The 27,873-nt window shown below is 46.1% G+C and overlaps 1 protein-coding gene across 1 annotated transcript in view; it reads left to right on the top strand.

Annotated features, from left to right (window-relative positions):
• SHROOM3 (shroom family member 3) overlaps positions 1 to 27,873 on the top strand; it is a 192,955-nt gene that overhangs the window by 114,071 nt on the left and 51,011 nt on the right. Inside the window, exon 3 of the mRNA XM_087825918.1 lies at positions 22,895 to 23,026. Within this exon, the coding sequence (XP_087682044.1) occupies positions 22,895 to 23,026 (132 nt within the window). The remainder of the gene's footprint in view (positions 1 to 22,894; positions 23,027 to 27,873) is intronic.

Raw genomic sequence — 27,873 nt, 5'->3', positions numbered from 1 at the left:
GCTCCAGCTCAGCCTGTTTTGGGGCCGGGCTTCCTTCCTGGGCTGCCCGGCAGTGTCTCAAAGCCTCGGCATGGGAAAGGGGGGGGGGGCGGGCAGAAAGTGGAGCGTTCGCTTACTCAGAAGTAACTCATTTGGCTGACATATTTCAGAACCCAGGGTGCTCTTGTAATTATTAAAATCTTTACGGTATACATTTAATTCAAAGGGTAAACTATGCTTACTGTTTTTAAAAATGCCCACATGCTATAGAAGTATTTAAAAGCAAAAGGTAAACTGATATTTATTCACCAGATATCCTCTCCCCACAGTCTTGCTCCCCAGGAATTGTTTAGTATTTCCTTCCAGATGTTTCTCTGGGCTTTTATAACACATAATAAACATTGTATATAATGTGTACATAGCTTTTTCACTTAACAATATGGACATCTCTTCAGGCCGCCACATGAGCGTCTACCTCTTTCCTTTTAAATGCTGTTTCGCAATCAAGTTAATCATTTTCTATATGAACACTTAGATGGCTTCCAGTTTCCAAGATGCATTTCTAATCCTTCAGCCAGGACTTTCCAAAGAGAATGCTGTCAATCCTTGTCTTCTTAATGACTGAAGCTGCTGACCGAGTGCCTGCGACTTAATCATTGATCCCCACAGCCCTGAAAATGCCCTTTGTCTCCCACATTTCCACGAGCACCAGGACTTGCTGACCGCCTTCACCCTCTGAGCTTTCCCTTCAAGCTCTCGTCTTCTTTTTGCTTCTGTTAGTCCTATGAAGTTTGGGCACAGGATGCTAAACCTGACCCACTAACCACGCGCACCGCAGCTGAGTGCCGCACAGCATGCGTTTGCAGTGGCACAGACAGTGAGTGACCTTAGTCCTGCCCTCGGCTTCCCCTGGGTTCCGACTCTGTAAGACTCTAAGTGGCTTTCTGGGTGACAGCCAGGTTGCCCGAGGGCCTTTACGTGGGACCTCAGTCCTGGGCTACAAAGGACAACAGAAAACACAGAGGTGCTCTTACCAATGTGAGTCAGTTGCCAGCAGCAGAAATGCCTTAAATAAGGGGAGAGGGTAAGGAAGGTGCTAGTTTGGAGGACCAGGGGCTCGCTGGGCTGTTTATGGGAAAGGACCCCGCTGGAGAATAAAAGGTGGTTGAAAGACTCAATGCAGCAGGTCCTCAAATAGTGTCATTTTGTTATAACATTGATGAGATGCTATAGGAACTTAACTCTTGTTTATACCAATTAACTTATGGTCAAATTGGTTTGCTTAAAGTCACAGAACCTATAAATGATATTAAGTGAAGACTTATCATAACTCTGAGATGAAAGAAATTATAGTGTTTTCCCCCTTCATGATACAATTACCACTTCATGAAATAATTTATTTCTCAGGTCTGGCATGGCCTTAAATGCATTTCCTCACTTTAAATTTTCATTTTAACATTTTATTTACTAGGATTGTTGTTCACGTGTTTTTTACATTTTGCTGTGAGTTGTTCAAAAAAGTTAAAATATTTATTAAAGTGGATATTATGTTAGAAGTTATGTAATGTTCACATTAAACTCAAACACACATTTTAAAAGGAAGCACACTATCTGTTTTTCCTAATATCTTCTCTCTGAAGCAACAATCCATATTTCTAATGTATCCTTTCTTGGTTGGGAGTTGTTTATATTGACCATTAACAGTCCCTAGAACTGATTGTCAATACTCAACAGATACTGACATTGTTTTTCTAAGGTGTCAATATCCAAAAGAAGAGTATAGAGGAACCAGGGAATTTATTGTGCAAGAGTTTATTATTATTATTATTATTATTATTATTATTATTATTATTATTTAGCAAAGACCCTTATGTTTCAAAGTTATTATTTTTACATTAAAACTTTATTTATTTAAAATAATAGAAAGAGCCCGGCCAGGCGTGGCTCAATGGTTGAGCATCCACCTAGGATCTAGGAGATCGCGGTTTGATGCCCGGTCAGGGCACATGCCCGGGTTGCGGGCTCTGTCCCCAGTGGGGGGCGTGCAGGAGGCAGCTGGTCAATGACTCTCTCATCACTGATGTTTCTCTCTCTCTCTCCCTCTCCCTTCCTCTCTCTGAAATCAATAAAGATGTATTTTTTTAAAAATTTATCTTTATTGTTGAAAATATTACAGATGTCCCCTTCCCTCCCCCGTTGGCCCCCTCTACCCCATTCCCGCCTTCTTCAGCTTTTTGTCTGAAAAATATATTCATTCATATAGGTGTCTCCTTATTTAGACCTCTCAGTTGTAGTGGAAAAATAAACTTCTAAATATGTGTATAGTATGAATCAGACCACTTTGATCCTCAGCATTGTCTAATTTGATGAGATTTTAAATATATTTAGGTTATCATATTTACTCAAACTGAAATTTGGGTTTGTAGGTTGAAATATTTAGAGATTAGGAAAAACCCTGAAAGCACGAAGTGCCTGCAGTGGCTACCTCTGCTGTCCCGTCACCACTCTGGTTTGTGACTCATGACCCTTCTCCCATCACTTCTCTCTCTTGTGTCTCTGTGTAGGCCAGTGCTGTGGTCTCCCACTCTGTCGGGGACTTATTCCATTCTCTCTGATCTTTTCCTCTCCCCCTTCCCCCAGCACCAGAGAAGGCTGGGGAGGGGGGCAAAAAGGTGCCTATTTTATGGTATGTGAATTATATCTCAATAAAAATGTTTAAAAAATAATCATGACTTTAAACAAAAGGGAAAGTTTGCAAACGGTAGGTTCCAGGCTGGCTGCACATGCCCTTGTCTCTAAGAGCAGGTGGTGCACTTTTTTCCTATTACCTCCTCATAAATGATTTTAGCATTTTTTAAGCTTTATTTCTTGATCAGTATGTCTGTTTCTATTTTAAAAACATGAAACGCTTTGGAGTCTAGTGTCATGCACCATTCCTGAGAGCAGTCCTAATACAGGAGCTATGGGCAGCGTTGCTTGAGAGGCTGTCTTCAGTAATTGGCTTGGAGTTTATCCATTCATATGCCTGATATGTGTAACTAGCTCACAGACACTGACCAGTATGCTTCGTGGGGAAGGCGTGGGCCGTTTCGCAGGAGAACCGTGGCATCAGGTGAGGAGAGTTGCCCCTAGCTCATGGAGAGGGGTGTTAGCATAATTTTGTATTGCTGTGGAGATTTCATTTCCAGTCTCACCTTTGAGCCCATGAGACAGGTTGTTTTCCTTTCATCTATAAAAATCTGATGACGTGGCCTGTCTGGTATGGCTCAGTTGGTTGGGCATCACCCCATGGACCAAAAGGTCGCCAGCTTGATTCCGGGCCAGGGCACATGCCACATGCTGGGGTTGTGGACTCCATGCCCAGTAGGGGGCATGTTTTTCACATCGATGTTTTTCTCTCTCCCTCCCCATTCCTCCCTCTCTAAAATCAATAAAAATCGTATGGTGCTTCTAAATACAGATACCAGTAAAAAGTAATTCCCAGAATCTGCGGTACAATGGAAGCCCAGTGACGGATTTCACTGGTATAATACAGGCTGTGGGGGAGCTTAGATTTGAACCCACTGTTTTTAATCACCGATTTAAAGTGATGTGTCACACAGGAATGAGGGATCTGGTCCACCCTTATGCGACTTCACCTGACCCTGAGTATTTAGGAAACAAAGTAAAGCAGCAAGGCGATCGGAGTCTCACCTGCTCTGCTTCCAGAGCTCTGCCCATGTCCTCAGCTAATACTTATTTCCTCCATGAGGTGAGGCAGTGCAATGTGCTTTCCAAACTGTAAGGGCTGACCATTTCTTTAAAGCTCAAATTCTGAACATCGCCTGCCTTCCCCCAAGGCTAGATTCCCAGTAGGACATAGGACAGTCAACATTGGCCTTCCTGCTTCGAAGGCCTAGCAACAGTGTGTGCGGGGATCCCAGGGACGGTGTCCCAGGTGTGTGCGTGTGTTTGTACATGCTTGTGATACCACTGAAAATAAAATACCATTTTAAGGGGGAAAATACTGTACAGGGCAGGGGAGAGCCTGTCCGTGAAGATATCAGTAAAGAGGTTTATTTAGCCGTTGCCCTTGCGTCGGGCCAGGTAAAACTAAGAGCACAGCCAAGTGGTACCCACTGTAGGGGAACTGACTTTTCTGGCTCCTACCTAATTAGGCATTCTCTCTCTCTTTTTTGTGTGTGTCTATATAGATATTTATCGTCTTAAATACAGAACCTGAGATTTTTAACAACAAAGATTCTAGACGAGTAAGGAGAAAGAAAGCCACTTGGAAATTTTAATTTATGGAGCTGACATGTGAAAGCAATTAGGGGGGGCGGGGAAATTCTTACCTCCACTGAAAGAGGCTGGAAGAGCCTTTGAAGAAGGATGAAATGTAAATAGCACCATACCTTCCTCCAGGATAGCTGGGCACCCTGATCACAGATGTGCCCAAGCCCCCAAAGTTTCCAGGGCTGAATCCAGTGTCTCCCAAAGGGCGGCGGCGGAGCCCCTGACCCGCCCACCTGCCTCGGCCCCGAGACGGTGCTCCAGGGAACGGGCGGGGGCGGGGGCGCAGCTTCAGCCAACGGCAGCAGCCACCGCTCTCTGCCGCGGGCTCCCCGGGAGCGGGCCCGGGAAGACGGGTGGTCGCTCTCCCGGTGACGGGCGCTTTCCCGTGCTCCGCTCACGCCGCGTCAGCCCAGCCACCAGCCGCGCAGCCCCCGAGCGCGCCCCCGAGCTGGCCGTCCCCTCGGGCGCCGCCCGTCCAGCCGGGGGAGGACGGGCCCCTCCGGGGCTGCGCGCCGGTGCCGGGGGTGCCCCCGCCGCCCCGAGGCCCCGGGGAGCCCGACTCCGCGGCCCGGCTGCCGTTTTCGAGCCCGCGGGCGCCGCCCCTGCCATTGACATGCAAATCCCGTGGCGCGCGCGCCAATCCCGGAGGCTTCCTGCGGGATCACCTGGCGGCGGGCGCCCCGCGGGCCCGGCCCCTCCCGAGCGCCCCCCGGCCCCCTCCCGGCGGGGAGGCGTGGCCGCCGGGGCCCTGCACCCCCGGGCCCCGCGCGGGATTCGGGCCTGGGAGCCGCCGCCCCGCGCCGGCCGCGCCGCCGCCGGAGCCGCGCGCAGAGGCCGAGGGCGCCGCCTCCCGCCGGCTGTGGAGCGCGCCCGGCCCGCGCCGCCCCGCGAGGTGTGAACTTGGCGTCGGCCTGGGGCCCGCGCCGGGGACGCGGTGGTGAGTGCGGGGCTCGGGGCGCTGCCCCTGGGCCGCGGCGGGCGCGGCCGCGCGAGCTGATGCCCGGGAGGGAGGGAGGGAGGGCGGGAGGGAGCCCGGGAGCCCCGCCGCCTGCTTTCTCAGGGTGTCTGCTTTGGCCCCGGGGGGCCCGCGGGCCGGGGCCGGGAGGGTGGGTCCCGGGGGCCCCGCCGCAGCCGGCCTGCTGTGGGCTGGGGGGCGCGCCCCGAGGTCCCCCGACACTCCCTGGGCCTTGGCTTTTTTTTATTAGGGAGGCAGAAACTGCCACTCCAGGAAAATAATTGCAGACGATTGGCAGCGTGAAAACTTTTCGGAAGCGCTGATCTGTGAAATATTTTAACTTTGATCCATGGCTGCCCACGAGGGCGCCCACTGGGTGCAGGACGACCGGGCTCCCCGCCTGTGCGGGGCTCGCGGCTGCAGGGGGGCCGCCGCTCCGCCCGCCCTCGGTCCGGATCTTAGGGCAGATTTTTAGAAGGCGTGTCCCACGGTCATGCGGGGATTTCAGTTACGGAAATGAGTTACCCGGACGCTCGCGCTGCTCAGCTGCTGAGGGCGAAAGCGCTTTGCTGAAGGATGGGGCAGAGCTTACAAAGTGTCAGTGCGCGGAGCGTCGGGGGGGGGTCTCCCTCTCTCTCGTGCTTTAGCTTTACTGTTTTATTTTTCGTTCATGCTTAAATCGTAGTGCTGGGGTGGTGCACTTAAAACTACACGGCGGCTTGCCTGGGAGCGAATGTGGCCCACAGGCCTGCGCTGCGCGGAGGCTGCTGCGAGGGGCAGCGGGAAGCCTGAGCGCGAGCCTGCGGACGGCTGTGCCTTCCTGTTTCTAACTGTTCATACTGAAGGGCGAAACGATCATTTCCAATGAAAAGCATGATGATCCGAGCTATGGCTAAGTCTTCCCCCAAATAACTTCACCAGAAATTGTTTTGCATTTTAACTAATCATGATGGTTATTTTTAAAATATTTAATTTTAAAATATTTAATTTTTTTCTGCTTATAAAAGGTAGAATATGCAGAAGTGGGAAAGTAGTTATCCTTAACAATAACACTTAGGCTCTGTTTGCTAAGGCCTAGTTTTGCACAGAAGCCTAGTCATTTGAAAACTTTTGAGCTATGGACATTTCAGAAAACTGCTAACAAACCTGGTTAGGCACGAAAACTCATAATTGACAAGGAAATAAATTTGCACTTTAAAAAAAATGTTATAACCAACAATACCTTACTCATATGGTTTCATGACACAGAATTTATTGTGGCAATTTCTCCCGAATCAACTTCCCACATCTGCGCCTGACAAATGGTTTCTGTTTGCATAGCCTGTTTTGTAAATACATCTCTCTGCCATTTGAGGCAAAGAGCTCAAGCACATGCATACCCCTTCCCAGTGCTTGTAGCTAGGCTCACAGACTTAATATTTTTATTGGTTTCTACATCAGAACTTCCGCATCATACGCTTGATAAAACCCTGGAGAAGGTTACCAAGGGATGTTGTAGAGAATTCACTTCCCTGGAGATTTTAAGAACAGGATAAACATCCATCTGCCTAGGATGGCTTCAGTGCATTGCTGCCTAAATAAAGGAACACTGGGTCACCTCTCGGAACCCAAATGGAGGAATTCTAAACTTATTTCAGTCCTCAGTAACCTGGGGCCAAAGAAAATAACAGTTGCCCCAAAGCACCCGAGTCCAGGATGAGGCAGAGCCCTGTTTTGATTTATGTAAAACAGATTTTTTTTTTTCTGAGAAAGATTTAAAATTACCCCTAGGACTTGTCATTCTTTTTCTCTTTATGAGTAGACTATCGATACTGATTCAGTTATTTTCCAAGAAGCTATAGGTTAAATACCGTGTAAGTTCTGTGATTTAAAGTAAACGAATGCATTGTGTCATGGGAATTAGACGTTCTGCCTCAAAGGCAGGAAGGGGTGTGTTGTGCTAAACCTCTGAGCTCAGGATGGTATGCCCGAGACCTTTCTCCACTTTGGACCCCATGTTTTTATTATCCTGTTCTGTGTGTTGAACCTGGTTACATTTTCACACTAACATTTTACATTCTCCTCAAAATGTTTTCTTGACTCTTCATTTTCAGTGTAGAAACCGTGTGGCACTTTTACTTAAACCAAGTATCTCTGTAACTTCTGTTCCCCTGGGCTCCAGCAGGGCTGCGGCTTTGCTGGCTTCTTTCAGAAGGTCAGGATTTCATGGCTTGCTGCTTCCTCTGCCCTCCCGTTTGACAGAAGTATCCTGTAATTCTAACCACTGTGTGACCTCAATTGCAGTGACACCTTCCTCCCTTTCCATAGTGTCACTTGAGCAGGAGCAGCCACCCCTCTTTCTTCCTGCTGGATCACTGTGAGGGGGCTCACTTTCTAGGAAAGGTCATGTCAAAAAGAAGATGGGAAGTCAGGAGTCTCCCGGCTGGGCGGTTTTTCATCTTGCTTGAATGAATGAGCAGTGCCACCCCACACCCTCCAGCTTGTCATGTTTTTCCATGCATGCCAAGCATGTTTTCTTACGCTGCAGTAACACCTAAAGAACGAACAGGAATACGGTATGAACATTGGTCATTCATTTGTTCAGCAAACATTTACTATGTGGGAGGCAGCCCAGGAACTGGAAGTGGGTTCTTCGCCCTCAGGGAACTTGTCAGATGAGAGGAGAAATCAGACATGTTAATAAGCTAGGCCATTTCTGAGCGAGCAGAGCACAGAGTTAAGAACTTAGGTTTCTTGTAAGTTAAATATATACCAGCACCAACCCCATGACCCGACATTTCGACACCTAGATATTTACCCAAGGTAGACGAAAACAGATGTCCACAAAATGACTCGTAAAGAATGTTCATGACAACATTACCCATAACTGTCAGCAATGGGAAACAACCCCAAGTTCATCAACAGGAAAATGGATAAACTGTGGAACATCCTCACAATGGAATACTACTCAGTAATCACAAGGAACGGCCTCGTGCCCTAGATGGTTTGGTTCGGTGGTTAGTGTCGGACCGCGGACTGAAGGGTCCTGGGTTCAGTTCCAGCCAAGGGCACGTACCTGGGTCGTAGGCTCCATCCCCAGCCCCTGTCGGGGGTGTGCGGGAGGCAACCAATCGATGTCTCCCTCTCACATCGATGTTTCTCTCTCTCTTCCTTCCACTCTCTCTGAAAAACAATGGAAAAAATGCCCTCGGGTGAGGGTTAAAAAAAAGGAATGAACTCATGATACACACAACCATGGGGTGAATCTCAGAACCATTCCGTTAAACCGAAAGAAGCTAGACACAAAAGAATACAGAAGCGGTTCTGTCATGAAGTTACTAGAATGCAGAACGGACCTGTGACGCCAGAAGTTAGTGCTTGCCTCTGGGGTGGGAGGATTGCCTGGAAAGAGGAAAGAGGAGATTTCTCTGGAGAGATGGAAATGTTTGATGTCTCCTTTTTTGGAGTGATGGTTATATGACTATCCACAAAGATCAAAATCCATTGAACCAGACACTTAAGACTTACACATTTTATTGTATGCAACGCATTGGTTCAATTAGAAGAACAACTTAGGTTCTAGAGATGGACAAGGGTACACATCCCTTCTCTGTCTCTAGGGGTATATTACCTTGAGCAAGTTGTTAAATGCCTCTGAGCCTGAAAGCATTGGACAATAATAAAATATCTCCTTCATAGGGTTATTGTGAGGATTAAGTCAGATGATGAAATGTTCAGCTTAGTCACAACTCAGTAAATGTCAGCTAGTAATCCCTGCAGTGATAAATATAATATGTGGTTTGGTGTTGATATAAAGTTAATTGCACTTCTTGTGAAGGCCATTTTACTTAATGTTATCAAGGGTCTTGTAACATATTAACCAATGTCCTTAGCATTATATGTGTCTTCTTTTTATGAGTCCTTTTTTGAGATTGTAGAGAATTTAAATGTAAAGTTTTTGCCTACCTGATCAAAATACCACTGGGGCCTTGCTTTGCCAGCACAAGTAAACCCCAAAGAGAGGAAAATACCCACCAGGCAAACCCCCCTGTTTTTGACAACTGATTTAATGATCCTGGTTGAAGCTGAACTCCCAGACTAGGCTCGCAGCCTCCCCTGGGCACCCAGCTGAAAGGGTTACAATTGCACCCTCTTTCCAAAGCTGTAGTTGATCTCTGTAGCCAATTAATATTGTGCTTTTTTTTAAAGGCAAAAATTATATAACTTGAATTTTGAGCCAAATACCTTGGATAGAGTGGTAAATAAAATGCAAGCGTTTACTTCATCTCTTAAGCTTCAATTATTTTTAAGTAAAATAGAGTGTTTGGCAAAGACGCATTATATACTTTGCCAGCTCCAGCAGAGGTGTGTTGTTGTTGGATGAGTTTAATTCATTCAGTAAACATCAACCGTTTACTGAGAGCATTTTATTAGCCCCTGGAATTCAATGATATTTTGCCCCATTATCTCAGGGCAAAATTACTGGCAGACAAAATTCTTTTTAGGGCTCTGCCCTCTGAAGGGGAGAGAAGAAACCTGAAGGAAGAACCTTCGAGGACACTGGACTGACTATAAATGTGTATCCATTTCTCTTGGAATATTTGTCACGGCAGAGGGCTCTGTCTTAGGCTAATTTTTTTTTTTTTTAAAGGCTCCTGCTTATGGTGGAGGTTTAAAGTCCTGGTTCTTTTTCATCGGTCCTCTTTTCTTAAACACCAGAGTTTCTTGCTAATGTTCTCTCTTGTTATTTATTACTAAAAATAACAACACCACCAAAATGACATATATAAAGGCAGTTTAGTAGAGTGGAAAGGCCTTAGACTGTGGAGCCAGGTTGACTTAGGTTTGCATCCGAGTTCTGCTACCTATTAGCAATTTAGGTCAAGTTCCTAAATTCCTTAAGCCTGAGTTTCCTCATCTGCAAAATGGTGATGATAATACCTTAAAAGAAGTAGTAATGCTTATCAGATTAAGGATGAAGTGACAAAATAACTAGCTTGGCACCTGGTGGGTGTTAACTTCTAATATTTATCAAGTATTTGCTAAGAGTGGGGAACTGTCTGAAACTCTTCTCACATCTCCCTCGCCCTCCTATGAAGCAGGCACCACTGTCACCGTGGAGGTGCCAGGGTTGGAATCTCACAAGACCTTGCCTCTCAACTGACGAGGTCAGTTAGTTAATAGAGGTCAGTTAGTTTTCCCTTTTAGGTAAAATTGTTTTTACTTAATTACTGCAAGGAGAAAGGGACATAAATAAGTGCCCTCCCTTCCTTTATGGGCTGCCTGCAAGTGAACACTGGTGGTGCTGAGTGTGTTCTTCAATGGTTAAAGTCTACTTACTGCCTTCTTGCTGAGGTTAGGGGGTGGGGTTTGCAGGAGAGGCGCTAATGACCTTGTCACGTTCTTTCCCCAGCCCTCAAAACTCTGCCTGTCAGTGGCTCTCTCTGACATTGCCTTTCACCCCCTCCCCAAAGGACTCCAATAAAGAAGTCAATTTGTGAACATAAAATGTGGAGAACCAGGCTGCCTATTACGATTGGCCTAGACTTTGTGAGGCCCATTTAGGGACTGATGTAGATGCCATATTACCTTGGTGTCCACAAGGAAGCCACGGTGAAAAATGTGTCCCGCAGCCCCATCCTAGTCAGAGGCTCAGTAAACGATTGACCTAGGATGTTTTGTGTTCCCTATTTCCACTGGCATTTCCTCAACTCCCAGATTCTGGAGAACCCTGAGCTAGAAAACTTTAAGCAACAAATAAATCCCAGGAGGTGGGTTGAGAACTATTGATGCCGTGAAGACGTAACAAGTCACGTTGGCCAGTTTGTTAAAATAATGTTCGATGCCCAGGGGCAAATGGAGTTAAATATACAGCCATGGTTTCCTATTTAGATTGGAGCCTTTTCATTGAATCCCACTAAGATGCTCTGTACTAAGGTTCTGGACGTCCAAGCCTCTCCTTGCAGTGCGGCCAGACAACGAGTCTCAGGACCCTGTCCTAAGCCACCCAAGTGGTGTGGTTGTGTTTACAGACCCATCAGAGAAGCCCCAAGCACGCAGAGCCCCATCCGAAGAGGTGCCGCTGGAGCAGTGGGCTGAATGAGACCAAGGGGGTTGGGGAGGACTCCCCCCTTTGCAAAGTGTTCTTGCATTTGAAGGAATGTCACTGTGTGTATTTGAAGTTCTGTCCACCCAAGTGAGCCCCATTATCTCGGGATAAAGTTACTGGCAGACAGAATTCTTTTAGGGCTCTGCTCCCTGTGAAGGGGAGAGAAGAAACCTGGAGGAAGAACCTACGAGGATCTTAGCTCTGTGGTTGTCCCTGACCTCTCGAGGCTGCTTCGCCATGTGCAAGCTCCGTTTGTCTCTTAGCCTGACTCAGAATCGATGTGCATGGCTCAGAATTGCATGACTGTCACTTGAAGTCACTCTCTGCCTCTTCACTGTGGCCTCCAGCCTCTTTCCTTCAACTTTAAGCCCTTTGTGATGGTTCCCATGGTTACCTCTTCACCACTAGCAGCTGGAATGCTATAGTGAGAGGAGGCCGCCTCCCCTACTGAGCCAGGTCTGGCTGGGCCGGAGGCCACCGGTCTGCAGCTGGATCTGCAGCTGGATCTGTGACATGGGGTCACAGCCCACTACTTCACTTTGTCATGGGTTCTGTCCCTTTCCCAGGCTTGGTGTGTTGGGGTTGCAGTGGGAGGGGAGACGGAGTGATGTACAGCTCATGGGATATTTCCTGCCTAGACTGGCCTGGCCTGGCCACCCCAGGACCCGCCAAACTCCTGCCTGATGCCCGGCCCTTCTGTGTTAGTGCCCAGTGCAAGGGAAAGGACCTGCTCTGCCCTGTCAGATAAAACTCTACCTGCCTTCCCTTCGGCTTTTGTTCCCAATACCGTGTTTATGGGTTAGTGGACATTAACAAGGCCAGGCTCCAGTCTGGAAGGAATTTGGTATCAAAGGTAGGTTTTCATCCAGCCTGGAAGACCAGGCAGGCCCTGGGAACTAGGGGATTGCATGGGAACTTGAGGTTCAAGATGAGAACACAACTAGCCAAGAGTTTGTCTTGAAGCCATCTCCTGAGATACTGCTAGAGGCTTAAATTCCTTCTCATTTGCAGTCCAGGTGGCCCCAGAGTTAACACAGGAATTCTAACTACAGATGGAAATTAAGCAGCCCTGGTAGTGAGGGTAGGAAGTCATAGAGACCACCAAAAGTCATCACTCCTCACGAAGACAATACTGAAAGAACTGTTATGTTTTTCCTGGGGCAAGGCAACTAACTCTGTTTTCTAAAGTTGTTCAACCCTACAAATTTCTCATTAAGCCTTTCAATGATGTGATTGTTGTAGATGGTGGTTAAGGACACCATGTGGAACATTATAGTATGTTGGGTCCTGACTTTACCACTTTGTTTGTGACCTTGAACAACTTATTTACCTGTGCCTCGGTTTCCATTTCCGTGAAAGGGAGACAATACTTCACAGGGTTGTTATGAGAATTAAATTTGTTAGGTAAACATACTTTGTAAGTTGTAAAGCTCAACACAGGTGCCAAATTTTTAATAATTTTAAATGATGTTTTGAGAATGCCATGCTAAAGACAGATTTTGTCAGTCCCACTTTCGTATTATATATGTCGGTGGGTCCAGAATTCCCCTGGAGAGGATAAGGCAGTGTTGGGGTAAGGACATACAGGATTTAAAAAACACAACACTCCAGACTGTATTACACTAATCCTATAGTAACAAAGGGAAAGGAAAAATAGGGATAAGTAAAAATTCAGTCCATGGAACCATAATTACAAGCACCTTGAAAAGGTGTATTGTAAACCTCAAACAATTACTTTTTCACAAATGCACTGCATTTGGGTACCTTGCCCTCCATTTAAACCGCGCTCCCAAAGAATATAAAGCAACAGCTGGGGGAAAGCTTGGGAGACAGACAGAGTCCTGCTTTGGGTAAAAGCAAAGGTTGGAAACATTGAGGTATGAGATTTGAAGGCATTTAAATAGCATGGAATGTCTATTATCTACCCTAAAAGCAGAACGAATCTTGCATATTGTGGACATAAATGCAGTTGGCACGAGCTTTTAAAAAAAAATGCATGTGAGCTTCTTTCTAAGACCCAATAATCCTCTTGGGCAAAGTAAGGATTAGGCCTCCCTCACAACAAGGGGGTGAGTTCATTTTTGCTAAGATTCCTTAGCTGATGCCAAATTTAGCAAGGGACCTACTTTCTCCCAATGAATGACCGTCTCCATTTACATTTTTAATGTCCACCCCTCTTCTCAAGGCAGGTCTAGGACAGGAGCAACCTATTTGCAAGTAGAAGGGAGAGAGAAATGCTGGCTCCCACACCCCCCATTGTGTCCCCAGGGACTTTCCAGAGCCAGAGTCCTTCTACTTCCTCCTGCCTGCAGGAGGGGAGGGGTCTCTCACCCCAGAGCCAAAGGTGGGAGGACTCCAGGGGCTCAAAAAAGCTGTGCCCAAACTCATTATGGTTTTTTATTATTATTAAATTTATTGAGGTAACATTGGTTAATATCATTATATAAATTTCAGGTGTACAACACAATTCAAAATCTGTATACTCTATTGTGTACTCACCATCCCAAGTCTGGTTTCCTTCTGTTACTATATATTTGGCCCCCATGTTTTAAAAACTGCCTTGCAGATACATTCACTGCCTGTTCTTACATACAGAAACCTCCACTCTGGACTTAAATATTTATATCCTTCACAAATGCCTTGGGCATTTGCAGTTTCCCCTTTTAAGAAATAAAAGGGCCCATCATTGCACCACCGTCCTGTCAGTCCATGGAACCAAAATTACAAGCACCTTGAAAAGGTATATTGTAAACCTCAAACGATTCCTTTTTCACAAATGGGCTGCATTTTGGTACCTTAGTGACTTCCCTATTCATCTCTCTTAGGTCGCTTTGACTGAATGATAAAAGCTCCTGCCTTTTATGATTTTATTTATTTGAGAGAGAGAGAAAGAGAGAAATGTTGATTTTTTGTTCCACTTATTTATGCATTCATTGGTTGATTCTTGTATGTGCCCTGACCGGGGACCAAACCCTCAACGTTGGGGTATCAGGACTATGCTCTAACCAACTGAGCTACCCAGCCAGGATGGCGCTCCTGTCTTATAGTGGTGATCATAGGCCTACTGTTAACTGATAGCATAAATAGTTGATTGACACATTTTATAGTTTATATGTAGTATTATACACTGTATTCTTGCAATAAAGTAAGCTAGAGAAAATACAGTTATTGAAAAAATCTGCATATAAGTACAATTCAAACCTGCATGGCTCAAGGGTCAACCGTATTGTATAGTCGTTAGGAACACAGGCTTTGTCATCAGCCAGATCTGGATTTAATTCTTGTTCCACTAGAGTTTGAGCAATTTCTTCTGCTTCTGAGTCTGTTTCCTCATTTGTAAATTAGGGATGTAATAGCATAAAAGTGCCTACCTTAGAGATTGGTTGTGAAGATTACAATAACTGTGGAGGTAATAATTTAGCACCTGGCCTGGCTCAGAGCACTCCATAAGGTAATTACAACCTCTGGGACTGCTGCTTTGATGCCTCTGTGAGGCATACGGTAGGAAGGAAATGAACATACATACAGTGTAGGAAAGTGGATGGAAAGGAGAGGGAGGCATGCTGAGTGGACTACTCTTGTATCATGTACTCTATCTCTCTAGTACTTATCATGATTTCTAATTATATATTTGTGCCGTTATTTTGCCTGTGCTCCCCATTAATTTGTAATGATATTCTCTTGTGTGGCCCATGGTTGACCCTTAATGATTGTTGACTGAGTGAATGGATGATTGAGCTGGGTATAGAAGTGGGCTCTGAGTCTGAGCAGGAAACATGTCCTGTATCATTTCAGCAGTATGACTAGTGTTAAGATGTTCCGAGTCGAGAGCAGGAAAGCAGTCTGGGTAGCAGAGATTAGGGTGGGGGAGCCCTTCAACAACTGGCCTCATCATTTCTCTAGACCTAGGGACAGTTGGGCTAGGGACAGAGAAGGGTCCTATCTAAATTTCATTAACTCCTTTCTTTAGAAGAAGCATTTGTTTTAAAGAAGCTTTTGATATTAAATGTCTGCCACCTCTGTCAATGGACTTTCAAGATTGTAGAATCCAAAGGCAGTATGACATGAGAGAGAGAGTGTGGAAGTTAGAGTTAGGGACCCTAGCTTCACGAGCCAGCTGTGTACCTTACACGTCCTGACCTGAGCAAGCAACTGTCTCTGTCTAAGGCTGTCTACACCTGCTACATGGGAGTAAATGCTGCCTGCTCTACTTGCCCTTTAGGGTTATTATGAGGGCCAAATGGAATAATGTACAAAATGTGCTTTCAGGCTATAGTGTCTGATGTTAAAGTAAGGAATCGTAGTGGCTCGCTGCTGAGGTTTGTGTGCTTCTCCGGGAACCATAGATGAGGGGAGAAAAGGGGAAGCTGAATTTTCTCAGGAAGCCTTCGCCTCCCTCTGCTGATACTGGTTTCCCAGGAATCCTACTTCCTCTCCAATGAGTATTTTCAGTGTTTGCAGAAGCTCCCAAAGTAAATCCTGCCACAGCGTGAAGTCTTCCCACTGCTGGAATTGGCTCCCAGGATAGAAGCATCTACTTCCATTTTCAGACCGAAATTTTCCTTTAAAAATATGGAGAAATTAGACCCTTAGACTCATTTAGTTAGGACAAAAATAAGACTAATTTACTTTTTCTGATAGTTAAAATGATAAATGTTCATTGTCAACAACTTATAAGATATAGAAAAAGAGAAGAAAAATGTCACCTGGGATCCTTTTACCCAGTAGAAACATTTTCTTACATTTTCTGGTCTTGTTTTCATGCATACCTTTTTGTCTCATGAGTAGCAGAAGGGTGATGTGGAAGAAATGACAGGCCTGCATGGCTTCGCATGTGGCTGATGGCTAAGAAAATAATATTCAAAGCTCAGTTCTCCTCTGGGGCATTTAGTGAGGGGCGGAGTGAAGAAGGTGTGGCCTGGGGCCGTACTTTCTCTACTTGTATTTCATTTCACTTTCTTTACCTGTAAAATGAGGATTATCACTGTCTCATGATAACATTAGCTGAATAACTTTTAAAAGCACAGTATCTGGTACATATCATATGCCCAATAAATGTAAATTTCTTGTCTATTGGTAAGAAGTTACCATTTATTGCCAGATGCTGTTCTAAGTGCTTCACATGTATCAATTCACTTAAGCCTCCCAACTGCCCTTTGATGCAGGTGCTGTTAGCCTATTTCACAGAGAAGAAAACTGAGGCACAAGAGGTTAAGTGACCTGCCCAAGGTCAAACACATCATAAGGGATAGAACCTGAACAGAACCTGAGCAGCTGGCTCCAGAATCCATGTTGCTCACACACACCATACAGCCTGCCACTAATCAGAGTTGACTCACAGTCAGGCTCTAAGCGTTTGTAGAGAGTATCGAACCCCTCCAGTGGTGGAGTTATCAGTTTAACTGTAAGGCCTTGGTTTTCTTGTGCACTTGCCTTGGGCTAGCAGATACAGACTTCAGTGGGTGGAGGGACTGAAATCAAAAGTAAATCTGAAGCAGATTAAATATTTACTAGGTTAAAAGATTTGGCTTTTTCCCTACCCACTCTTTCCTAGTCTTTGTGCAAGGCTGACATAGAGGTCATTGGCTGAGATCTGGCGATAGCTAAGCTTATGGTTTCAGAAAAAATCAGAAATATGCTGAATGCCAGTGGTATGAATTGTACACACGGATTCATTTGGTTGGTGTCAGGGGAAATCAAGTGAGAAAAGGCAGGAGTGAGAGGAGCAGGAGGCACAAATGGACACAGGCCTGAGACATAGATGTATCCCTACGCATGGCCGAAGGGTTACGTGTGACCCTCCTGTAGTAACCAAGCCGCCAGACCAGGGAGGGTGAGCCAGAGACAGAAGAGGTTTTGTTATGCCTGTGATGGAAAGCACCAGACAGGATACAGGCCTGAGGGGATACAGAACAAGCTTCCTTGATGGTCAATAATGATTTAAAAAGCAAAAAAAAAAAAAGAAAAGAAAGAAAGGAGGAAAGAAAAGGAGAGTAATGAAGGGACAGTGACCCAGAGGTTAAGTTTGAATATATAGGTACCAAAAGGTCAGTAACAGGAGCAAGGGGTTTTTAAAGAAAGGGCAATTTATTGAGAATGTGAAACCTTTGATAAATGCTCAGCCACCAGAAAATGAAGAACAGCTGTGTTAGCCTAAGAACAGAAATCTGTCCCCACCAGCATCAGTTCTTAAAATCTCCCTCCAGATGCTCAAGAAGTGGGAGTCCAGGGCTTCTGCATTCTAGGAGACTGAAGGGACAAGTGCTGGGAGCTTATGGCGATGACACCAGAGACCTGCTAACAGGATAGAGAGATGACAGTAAGCCCGGCTCCATGTGCAGTGGACATGGAGCAGGATACAAAGAAAAAAGACACGTGGGAAACCAAGAACACAACTTTTAATAAGGCAAATTATGAGAAACGAGTACACACAAAAATCCAAGGGAATTTCTCCAAAAGGCTATGAGGACAAACTTTGCCCCGTGTTTATGCACTTCTGTCTACTTAATCTCAAAAGGCATTCCAGTTGCTTCGAAACAGAAGACAGCAAAACTGTGCCAAGCTATGGTTGAGGGGTTTGGCCATAGTCCCCCCACCCTGGTCCTCTGTATCACATGAAAGCCAGCTGCTAATGAGATGGACCAATAGTTAGGGCCAAATTCTGCTTTCACAAAGAAATTGATTCAAAAGCTATACAGAACGAAAAGCAATCCCCACCTTCCCCCAAACATGTATATAAACAGTTAAATGCCTTTGACAGTTTAAAGGCATAGAGCTCTATTTTGGATGCATTACACAATTATTCCCTCCACCATCTCCTGTGATTCAGTCAACAAATCTGTATTGTGTGCCTACCATGAGCCACTCACTGTGCTGGGCCTGGGGGTAGAATGGTTAAAAAAAAACAACAAAAAACAAAACTGAAGGAAAGCCAGCCGTGGGCCCTGGCCACACTGAGCTCACTGTCTGGTAGAGGAGGCAGACCGTGGGCAAAAGCACAATGACACGCGGCCGTAAGGGCAATGAGGGACAAGACCAGGCTCCAGGAGGGAGACTGCGGTAGATGAGGCAGGCGGGCTCTGAGGGGATGTTTGACCTGGGACCAGAAGGCTGAGGAGGAGCCAGCCCAGTGAAGAATTGGAAGGAAGGCTGTTCCAGGCAGAGGGAACAGCGTGTGTGAAAGTGAAGAGCTTGGAGGGGTTGCGGAGCTCAAGGTGAAGTGATATTTACGGGTGGGTGGGCAGGAGCCAGGTCGGTCAAGGTGTCTCAGGCGACCTTAGAGAACTTGGATTTTATACGAAGTGCAGGCAGAAGCTGTGCCGGGGCTTTGTTAGAGAATGGCATGATCCATTTCCATTCTTTAAAGCCTGTGCTGGCTCCTGGGTATATGCTGACTTGGAGGACAGGAGTGGAAGTGGCCACTGAGGAAGCTGTTCCCTACTGGACACAACACAACAGAAAGGAAGAAACCACTGATTCTAACAGATAAACCAAGCACTCCCGTAAGGTTGTCACTGCCCATGCCACGGAGGCGTGATTCTGGGACCCCTCACCTCCCTCCCACCCCCCCGGACAAAATAAAACTATTTAAATTCAATAGAAATCAGGAACTAAAGGAGCTGGAGAGACCACTTTAAGAGGCCCAGCCCAGCTCCTTGAGCCTTGCACTCAGCTTCCCTAGTCCTTCCCAGGTTTCGTGGTGTTCAGGAGAGCCTCAGGAACAGAATGACCTGGAACTTCTTGTATTGCCCGAAACTCAGTTCAGAAAGCAGTTAACAGTGCTATTAGAGTCCCAAATAGTAAACCGGAGTTATGATTCCCGGGGCCAGGGAGATGAGTGCTCATCGCAGGAAGTAGAGACCTGTAGGTGCTTGACCAGGATTTCTTATCTCTCCGCTCCTTGGGGCTAGAAAGATGATACTGGGATTGTGGCTCGCGATGCTTTTTAGCCCCTGCCAACCTCTCTCAGCTCAGCTTTGGTTCCTCTTTCATCCTTCATAGTTCGTGGTCTCGAGACTGGAGAAAATCAAGAAACAATATAAAAACAGCCCCCCTAAATGTCTCATTAGCTTTATCAGCCAGTTAATTTATGCATTAAAAGGAGATAGGAGGGAAGAAAGGTTACAGATCTGGTGAACATTTACCAGTATGTCATTTATTGAGCAACATTCTGTGCCAGGCACCAAGCTGGCCTGCTTGTGCTGAGCTTGTCATGGAAGAGAGAGATCAGCAAGCAGGTGTCAGAAGACGGTGTGAATTGCACTTTGAGGTGCACATCTACAGCTACGGCCAGTGTGCCACTCTGCTCGCATGGAGGGGTCCCCTCACCCTGACCCGCAGCCAGAAACATGACGTCCAAATCCAAACCTGAAGGACGAGTGTGGATAAGCCAGGAGAGAGTGGTACCTTTCAGATATCTAGAAGTGGCCCCATAAGGTAGAGGTTTATTTCTGTATTTTTTCACTTCGAAGCTGTTTCATTCATTCCAGGGCTTCTGCAATGTTTTTTGTTTTGTTTCTTTATCTTTAAGTAAAACAATGTAGCTCTGAGCATCTTTTAAGTTAAAATAAGCTCATTTGGTAACATGTTTAATTAATGGCTCCATCATCGCCATTCTCTACCCGGTCTGTACAAATCTGGGTTAGTAATTCCAAGGCCTACAGAAGTTAGGAGAATACCTCCTGACATAGGGGAAAGCACACATACCCTCTTCTAGGGAAGGCTTGAATAATCTGCCCCAGTCACGTGGCACTCTTGTCACCCTTTCCTGATGAGATCGAAGCATGTCAGCCTCGGTCAATTCCAGTCTGTCCTGAAGCAGGTAGCACAGTAACCTCAGGCAGGTAGGAAAAAATGTGAGTTTGGAGACAGCCCAAGTTCAACATACAGATACAATAACTGGCAAGGGGGGAGAAGGGCAAGGTGAGGATTGCAATTGGGGGTCTCTGGGACAGAGACTTCCCACCACTGGTTCCAGGACTATTTTCCACCTGGATTCATTATGGAATTTCTTTTTCATCAGAATATATGGATTTTTAAATGTTTACTTGTTTTCCAAATTATTCCAGGAAAAGTTTAAGGGAGAAAAAGTGCCCTTTGGGTGCGGCGATTCTTCCTGCGCGCTCTCTAGCCTGTTTCTAGCTGGTGTGGTGCATTGAGACGGGCCATTCAGGAGCCTCCAGAGCCAGCCCAGCGGGGCCAGGGCGGCAAAGGCCGCAGGGAGGCTGTGTGACTCTGCCTGGGGACTGCGGTCAGCAATAAGCAATATGAGTTTCACAAACCCTCTGCTAACCTAAGAGGGTACCCTGGAGGAAGCAGGTGACAGGACAACATGTGGCCGTGGAGAGCAGGGCTGGGATGCTGGTCTCCACTTCCCTTAGGGTGGATCATGCATTGGAAATCGTTAAAAAGACGAGCCGATCTCCTGTTCCTCGGGCTTCCATCTCTCTCCCATTTGCCTGCCCTTCCTGCCAGCCCTTCACTGTGACTGTGCCCTGCACCTTGTGTCCCTCGGTGCGTCCCAGCAAGGGGGGATGGGCAAGGAAAGAGAAAAGGGCTCAGCCCTCCTGCAGAAAGGACGGAGCCGGCAGCTGTGGTTTAGGCCAAATCGACAAAGTCATTAACTGCCGCAAAGGTTGTGTGAGACCTTGGGCCTGGTCTTTGTTTCCCTCCAGCAGACGGGAGGGTCCAGAGGAGGACCGGAAGGACAGCTTGCAGTCAGAGGATTATACCAATGGGAGGCCTTGGGTGTGCTCTTTACATTCAGGGAGTCTTAGCATTCACTCATTTGAGGGTGAAATGCCTCTCAATCTGCTTTCCGCCCCCGCTTAAGCCAGATGCCATTGGAGTTGGTGCTTTTGAGGGTTGTCCAAGGATCCTCATGGGAGACCACGGGATGAATTCTGCAGAAAGGCTCTGACAGTGTTAACTCTTTAGCCATGGCTCTTCTTCCTATTATTTCCAGTACAAATTAGGTCTTTTTAGTTGTGTCTATTTTATATAACATCTTAGCTGACAGGAGCTCTAACATGAAGGTACTGGAGTAAGACAGTACACAAACCATGTGTGGGCAGTATGCTAGGTAGTTAGTAGACACAATCTGGAAACTTTATGGGAACTCTGGTAGGTATAACAGTGGGTAATGAGTGCTGCACCTTCTAAGTGCTTTACCTGAATCAGTTTAAATTCCTCAACAGCCCTATGAAAGAGGTTGTTCTTTTGCACCCATTTCAGAGATGAGACAACTGAGGCACAGAGAGGACAAAGTCACGGACCTGGTCAGTGGATGGAGCCAGGACTACAGCTCAGACAGGCTGGCTGACTCCAGAGCCAGCTCCTAACCACAGTGCGCCCTGACTCTTGTTTTCAGGCTACAGATGAGGGGCCTGAGGCTCGGAGTGTACTTGCCCAATGGCATCACTCATTTCATAAGGGAAAGAACCTTAACCAAGTCTTCAGACTTCTAAGTTTAGGTTTATATTGAAAATATTCAAAGCCAGGAATCCTAAATTTGGTGAGAAAAGTAAGGTACAGAAGGAGGGGATGGTGCTTAGGTATAATTAAGGTAAAGATGAAACTTGAGCCTAAAAATGGAAACTTCTCATCAGCTCACTGGTCATCTCCTGAAATGACAAGAAATCAGTATCATTCAGTGATCCCACTCCGTCAGCCAAGGCCCGTGCAGAGGAGAAACGGCACATGTTTGTACCGACTCAGACTCCTGCTTCCATGATGTGTGAGGGGCAAACCAGGCAGCTGTCCGGGGCTAAGAAAGATCTTTGGAGACAGACACTGAAAGCGCACCGCTGGTACCCAGCAAAGTGGAATGTGGCCAACACGATTCAGAGCACCGTGCAGGGGGCAGTCATATCAGGAGGAGGCCATAGGGGTACGGTCAGGGCATTGGGAAATTCCACAGCCAAGACTCTGCTAAGGAGGAGAAATATGCCCGTTCCCATGGCAGAAGGCGTTGGCCACATGGGGCTTAACATTTTTCTCTGACTCCCTGGAAGTATGGAGGAAATGAGTTATGGGGATGGTGTTAGGGACCGGGGTGGGGGGGGATTTAAATGGACACATACAAGGCCTGCCTGCAGCGCAGTGGAATCCAAATAATCTGAAATAGCTGGGGCTCGAGAGCGGGCATGTGCTCTGAGCTGCCACCCACTGAACCCAGCAAGGGCTGCTCCACTTGCAGATCGCTCTCCTGGGCAGCGAGGCAGCGGGGACTTGGTCTCAGGGAACCGCCTCATCCGGCAGTTTGTTTTAGTGAGTCCAGTGTTTCACTTACCAAGCGACGCTGGATTATAGGGGAGTTCACCTTCATACCAGTGTATGTTTTGTCCCCCTTAGTTGGAAAACCTGCTATTCTAAGACTGGAAGCACACTTCATTGCGTCGCAGAGACAGATAGGGAGGGATGGAGCCCCTCAGTAGCGGACTCGCCTGCTTTGGGGCAGAGAACTTTGCTCTTAGCTGTGTTGCTTTGCCCTAACCCCAGGGTTAACTTCACGCATGCTTCTCGTTAGATTCAGTTTTGCCCCTGCCCACGAACACCATCACGCTCAGCTTCCTGTTTGCCTTTTGTGTTTTTTCCAGAGATGCGTGCGCAGAGCCGGGCCCTGCAGACACCGGCACCTCCGACTCCCTCAGCCCAGAGCCCCTCGCCTCTGACCCCCAGCACAGGAAAGCAGCGTGGCCAGGAGGAGCTAAGCTTCGGCTGAAGCACAGGTAGGAGGCACAGCGACTGCACCAAGCGGTTCAGAAAGGGACTTGGCTGCTGGAGGAGGGAATTGGGGCCAGGCTGGTGAAAATATAGGCTAGTGAGAGAGGAAAGGAGGGGCCCAACAAGGTCAGAAGCTCAGTTCAGAAGGATAACATCTTAATGGCAGTTTTCAAATTAGCCTCTGGAGAGCCCAAAAGTTCCTGAGAGGTAATCTCCGGGGAGGGGGGGTCCCCTCAAATAATTTGATTCAAATATCTTTTAAAAAATATACCCACGCCCAGCTGGCATTGCTCGGTGGTTGAGCTTTGACCTAGGCACCAAGAGGTCGCTGGTTCGATTCCCGGTCAGGGCACATGCGCAGGTTGCGGGCTCGATCCCCAGTAGGGGACGTGCAGGAGGCAGCCAATTGATGTTTGTCTCTCATCGATGTTTCTCTCTCTCCCTCTACCTTCCTCTCTCTCTAAAATCAATAATATATATATATATATGTATATATATATATATATATATATGTCCACAACTATTTTTAAAACTATAATTTAAAAACTCAAAGTAATATACCAACATCTTATACTTTGGAAACAACAAATATGTCAAATTGTACAGCAAGATTAATTCATCTTTGAACTGATACTCATTTAAACCTTTTCTTGTCTCTGATTGAAAAATGTCCTGAGATGACTAAGTGAGCCTGATGAAAACCTGCACTGCTTATCTGTGCGCCTACGTGCTAGGTGGCGTGCCAGGCCTCCGCACGTCGCATCAGACTCTCCCGGCAGTCCTGTGAGGTTCGCTCTAGGATTCTGCTAGCAGGCGGCAGATTCAGATTCAGACAGGTGACCGGGCTCATAGCCACTATGCTCTGTGGCCCCAACAGTTCCCAGCAGAGCCTCCTTCATAGGATAACCATGGGAATTCAACGAGATAGGAGGTGTTCAAAGCACTTAGGGCAGAGCCCGCTTACAGGAAATGGGAACTGAATGTTCGGTGAAAGAAGTGTTAGCGGTGGTGTGACGTGGTGATCTCAGCGTGGACGTCCGCGTGCCGCGGGAAAGGCAGTGCAACCCAGGGAGTAAGGTGTGGTCTGCGGCATCGGGCTACCTAGAGGTCGTATTACGAGTCCGCCACTTTCTGTGCAGCCGCAGGCACTTGCTGAAGCTCCCGCAGGGTCCAGGCTGTGAAATGAGTTTCATAGCTAATGGTAGGCTGGCTGAAAGGATCGGGAGCGCTGACACACCGAAGCAGTTACGGCGCCCAGCGCGTCGGAGCACCCAGCACGTGTTACTGTTGATGTCAGTTTCCCTGATTTCAGTTGGGGATTTTTTGCTGTAGACACGTGTATTTGCATTATTAACAAGTAAACGTTATAAATGTTGTGTTTGATCCTCAAGTTTCCTTAGTCTCCCCTAATCCGTTATTTCCTTAGTCTTTCCTTGCCTTTTACCTTGACACTTTTGAAAAGTGTGGGCCAGTTATTTTATAGAATGCCTTCCACTTGGGCTTGTCTGATATCGTCCCATGATTAGACTGAGGTTATGCATTTTTGGCAAGAATTTCTCAGAAGTGATATGTCCTCCTCTGTGTGTCCTAACAGGGGTTACCTAATGTCGATATGTTTTATTACCGGTGGTATTAACCTTGATTACTCGGTTAAGGTGAAGTCTGCCAGGTTTCTCCATTCTAAAGTTATTATTTGTCTCTTTGTAATTAATAAATATCCTCGGAGACATAACTTTGAGGCTGTGCAAATATCCTGTTTCTCCTCAAACTGTCTCCCACTGATTTTAGTATCCATCAGTGGGTATTGTCTGCAACAATTATTACTGTAATGTCCTGAAGATGATTCTATATTTCCTTCTACATTTAGTCATTGGAATTCTTCTGTAAGGAAGGGCTGTTTGTTTCCCCCACTTATTTACTTATTCAACTATTTATATCAGTAAGAATTCCTTCCCTTATCAGTCATATTTTGTGGGGTTTAACCCAGGATTGCTGTTACTTACTTTATTGCTCGGATTGTTCCAGATTTGGCCACTGGGAGCTCTTTCAAGCCGGCTTTGGTCTAAGTCCTGGTTTGAAGTCGGGAAAGGGGAGAGATGCTGCTCTTGTTCTCACGTACAGAGAGTGAATGTGGTGGGCTTATCACCTGAAGGGTCTTGCAGGTGTGGAGGTAGGAGGTTAGGAGTAGCCATTCAACAAGGAGTGGGCAATTTGTGATGGGTCATGGGAGCGTACACACTGATCTTAGAATTGACATGTGCTTGGGTCCCTTCATGAGCCAATTCCAAGTCCAGGGGGCCACAGGTGTATATAGCTCCCTTTTCATGAAAAAGATATCCAGAAAGGTTTTCTTACTTATTTATAAGAAAAGAGCAAAGGAAAAACCACACTTCCCACAGGTGTATACAGGGACCAGCCAAACAACCAAGTTCAAGAGAGAGAATCTTAGGCCCTGGCTGAGTAGTTCAGTTGGTTAGAGCATTGTCCCCATACGCCAAGGTTGAGGGTTTGATTCCCGGTCATTGCACATGCAAGAAACAACCAATGAATGCATGAATAAGTGGAACAACAAATCGATGTTTCTCTCTCTTTCTCTCTCTCTCTCAGCAATAAAATAATAATCTGATTTCGTAGGAATCCTGTTGTCTAACTTACCTTGGCCGAAACTTCTGCCTAAACAAATCTGCCAAGCCTTAGGCTAGAAGTTCAGTGAGTTGGTAAATGATACAAAATGTTCTAGCTTAAAAATCAAGATTTTTCTGAGCCAGTGCTTTCCTCCATGAACTTCTCATCCCTTCCTCACCTTCTACCACCAGTCACCACCATCATTTTAATAATGATCTCATCTAGTTATTAAACATTTACCCATACATGGCGACACGTTTTGTGCTCTGTAAAGTAAATCAAGATGAATGAATAATAGAAACCCAGGGCTTGACTCCTAATTTCTTCTCAGTGAACAGCAAGGTTAATTCAGCTGGCACTTTGCACTTCCTTTGGCAATGAGTCTGCCTCCGTGCGACTAACTTAGTGTTCTCAGGACAGCGTGGCTTAGGAGGCCTTGGTGGGTGTTGATATAGAGCCCCTGCTTCAGTAGCCGTCCAAACTGTGGGAAGCTTAAAGCAATTAACACACTTTTGCAGAAGTGGCATTTTTGCATGTGGAGGAGGGTGTGGTTTAGCAGGGAAACTTTATTCAAGGAAACTTCCTGATTTTAGTTTGGTGCATTTTTATCTGCAAATGATTTTCCTTACTTCCCTCTTCTTCCTGCCCACAAGATAGAATTCTGGCTTTTCTAAGGGGCCTGCTATTGTCTAAGACGCTGTTTTTTTCAGGAAAAATTACTAGCGTCACCTTCTCTTCTTCCCTCTTCTAGAGCAGGAATTGAACTTTAATTGGCCGGTTTACTGAGGTGACTGGGAGTGAGCTCCCTCCCACTCACACTAAGCTTAGTGAGTTCGGGGTGGTTCAGGCCGTCTGGAAGGCCCTGCAGCCCGGGAGGAGCAGAGGAGCTGTAGCGGGTGCAATGGCTTTCTGCCCCGCTCCTGAATATGACATTCAGTGGGCCAGAGGGTTGTTATCTAGGATGTTTCTGTTTGCCACAAGGTAAGTCCTCTGTTATGTTAGAATGAGATTGATTTAGACTCTTTCACTGCAGGATTCTCAACTGACAAGACTTTTACAGGTGTCTGTTTGATGTTGTGCTAGATCTGTTTATAAAGAAAAATAAAAAACCAACTCATGTTCATTTTAAGCCCGTTTCTTCAAATATTTGAGTACCTCATGTAAGCCAGTGTACTATTTATTTATTATTGATTTGAGAGGAGAGAGAAACACTGATTTGCTGTTCCACTTACTTATGCATTCATTGGCTGATTCCTGTATGTGCCCTGAGTGGGGCTTGAACCCGCAACCTAGGCGTTTTGGGACAATGCTCTAACCAACGGAGCTGCCCGGCCAGGGCTGGAATGGCTTTTTCTCTCCTTTAAATTAGCAGTTGCCTTGCGTTGTGTACTCCACGGGTTTTGCTTCCCCATTTCCCCGGGGAAGTTCAGAGCGTTTCTGTTTCTCACAGGGGAAGGCTGTTTACCTGTGTAGTAGTAGCCAAGTTCTCCGCTCTCGTTGCCAGCATTGTGTAAAGACATGGAACCGTGAATATATTCTCAGTTTTAAAGAAAAGGTACAGTCTCCTCTTGCAGCTTCGGGTTTACATGAAAAGAAGTGTTGATTGCGATCGCCAGTTTGACATTCTTTAACTCCATTACAATTAAAGGTTTAAATTCTTGATTATTTATTCCTTTATTCATAATAATTTGAGTTAGCTTTTACCCTTATATTCTTGATTCAAAATTTTTGTTCAGAGGTATGCTTATGGCCAGTGCTTGCTTCTAAGGATGCTTTTCCTTAAAAGAAAATGTAATATGGAAAAGAACAGGCGGCTTCAACGGTCAGGGTAATGTTCTGGATCTCAAGGTGACTTGAATATTTATTTTATTGTAATGGGCATTTATTTTATTACTGTTATACCTTGTAAAGGGTACAAAAGAAAATATCAACTGCTTATGTTATAAAACACATATAGAGAGAGCTGGATCCCGGGGCTGGTTTTTCTAGTTTTATTTGGCATTCTTTCATTGGAAGTAAGAGAGAGCATTCTTCTGAATTTTATTATTTTCTCCCCAACAGTGTCGGGTTCCTGCGCGTTGGTGGGGGTTAGACTTCTTGTAAGATTTAATAGGGACATATTGGTAGATAGGAGCTCAGGAGCTGCAGCAAGTGTTCTTAAAGTTGTCACCTTCTCTGCCTTACAAACCTGCACTGTTCTTTTATTCAAGCTCCAATGTTACTTGAA

Source organism: Miniopterus natalensis, chromosome 1 (genome assembly GCF_054644295.1).
Source record: "Miniopterus natalensis isolate mMinNat1 chromosome 1, mMinNat1.hap1, whole genome shotgun sequence".
Taxonomy (NCBI): Eukaryota; Metazoa; Chordata; class Mammalia; order Chiroptera; family Miniopteridae; genus Miniopterus; species Miniopterus natalensis.
This window is presented reverse-complemented; position numbering and strand designations above follow the sequence as displayed.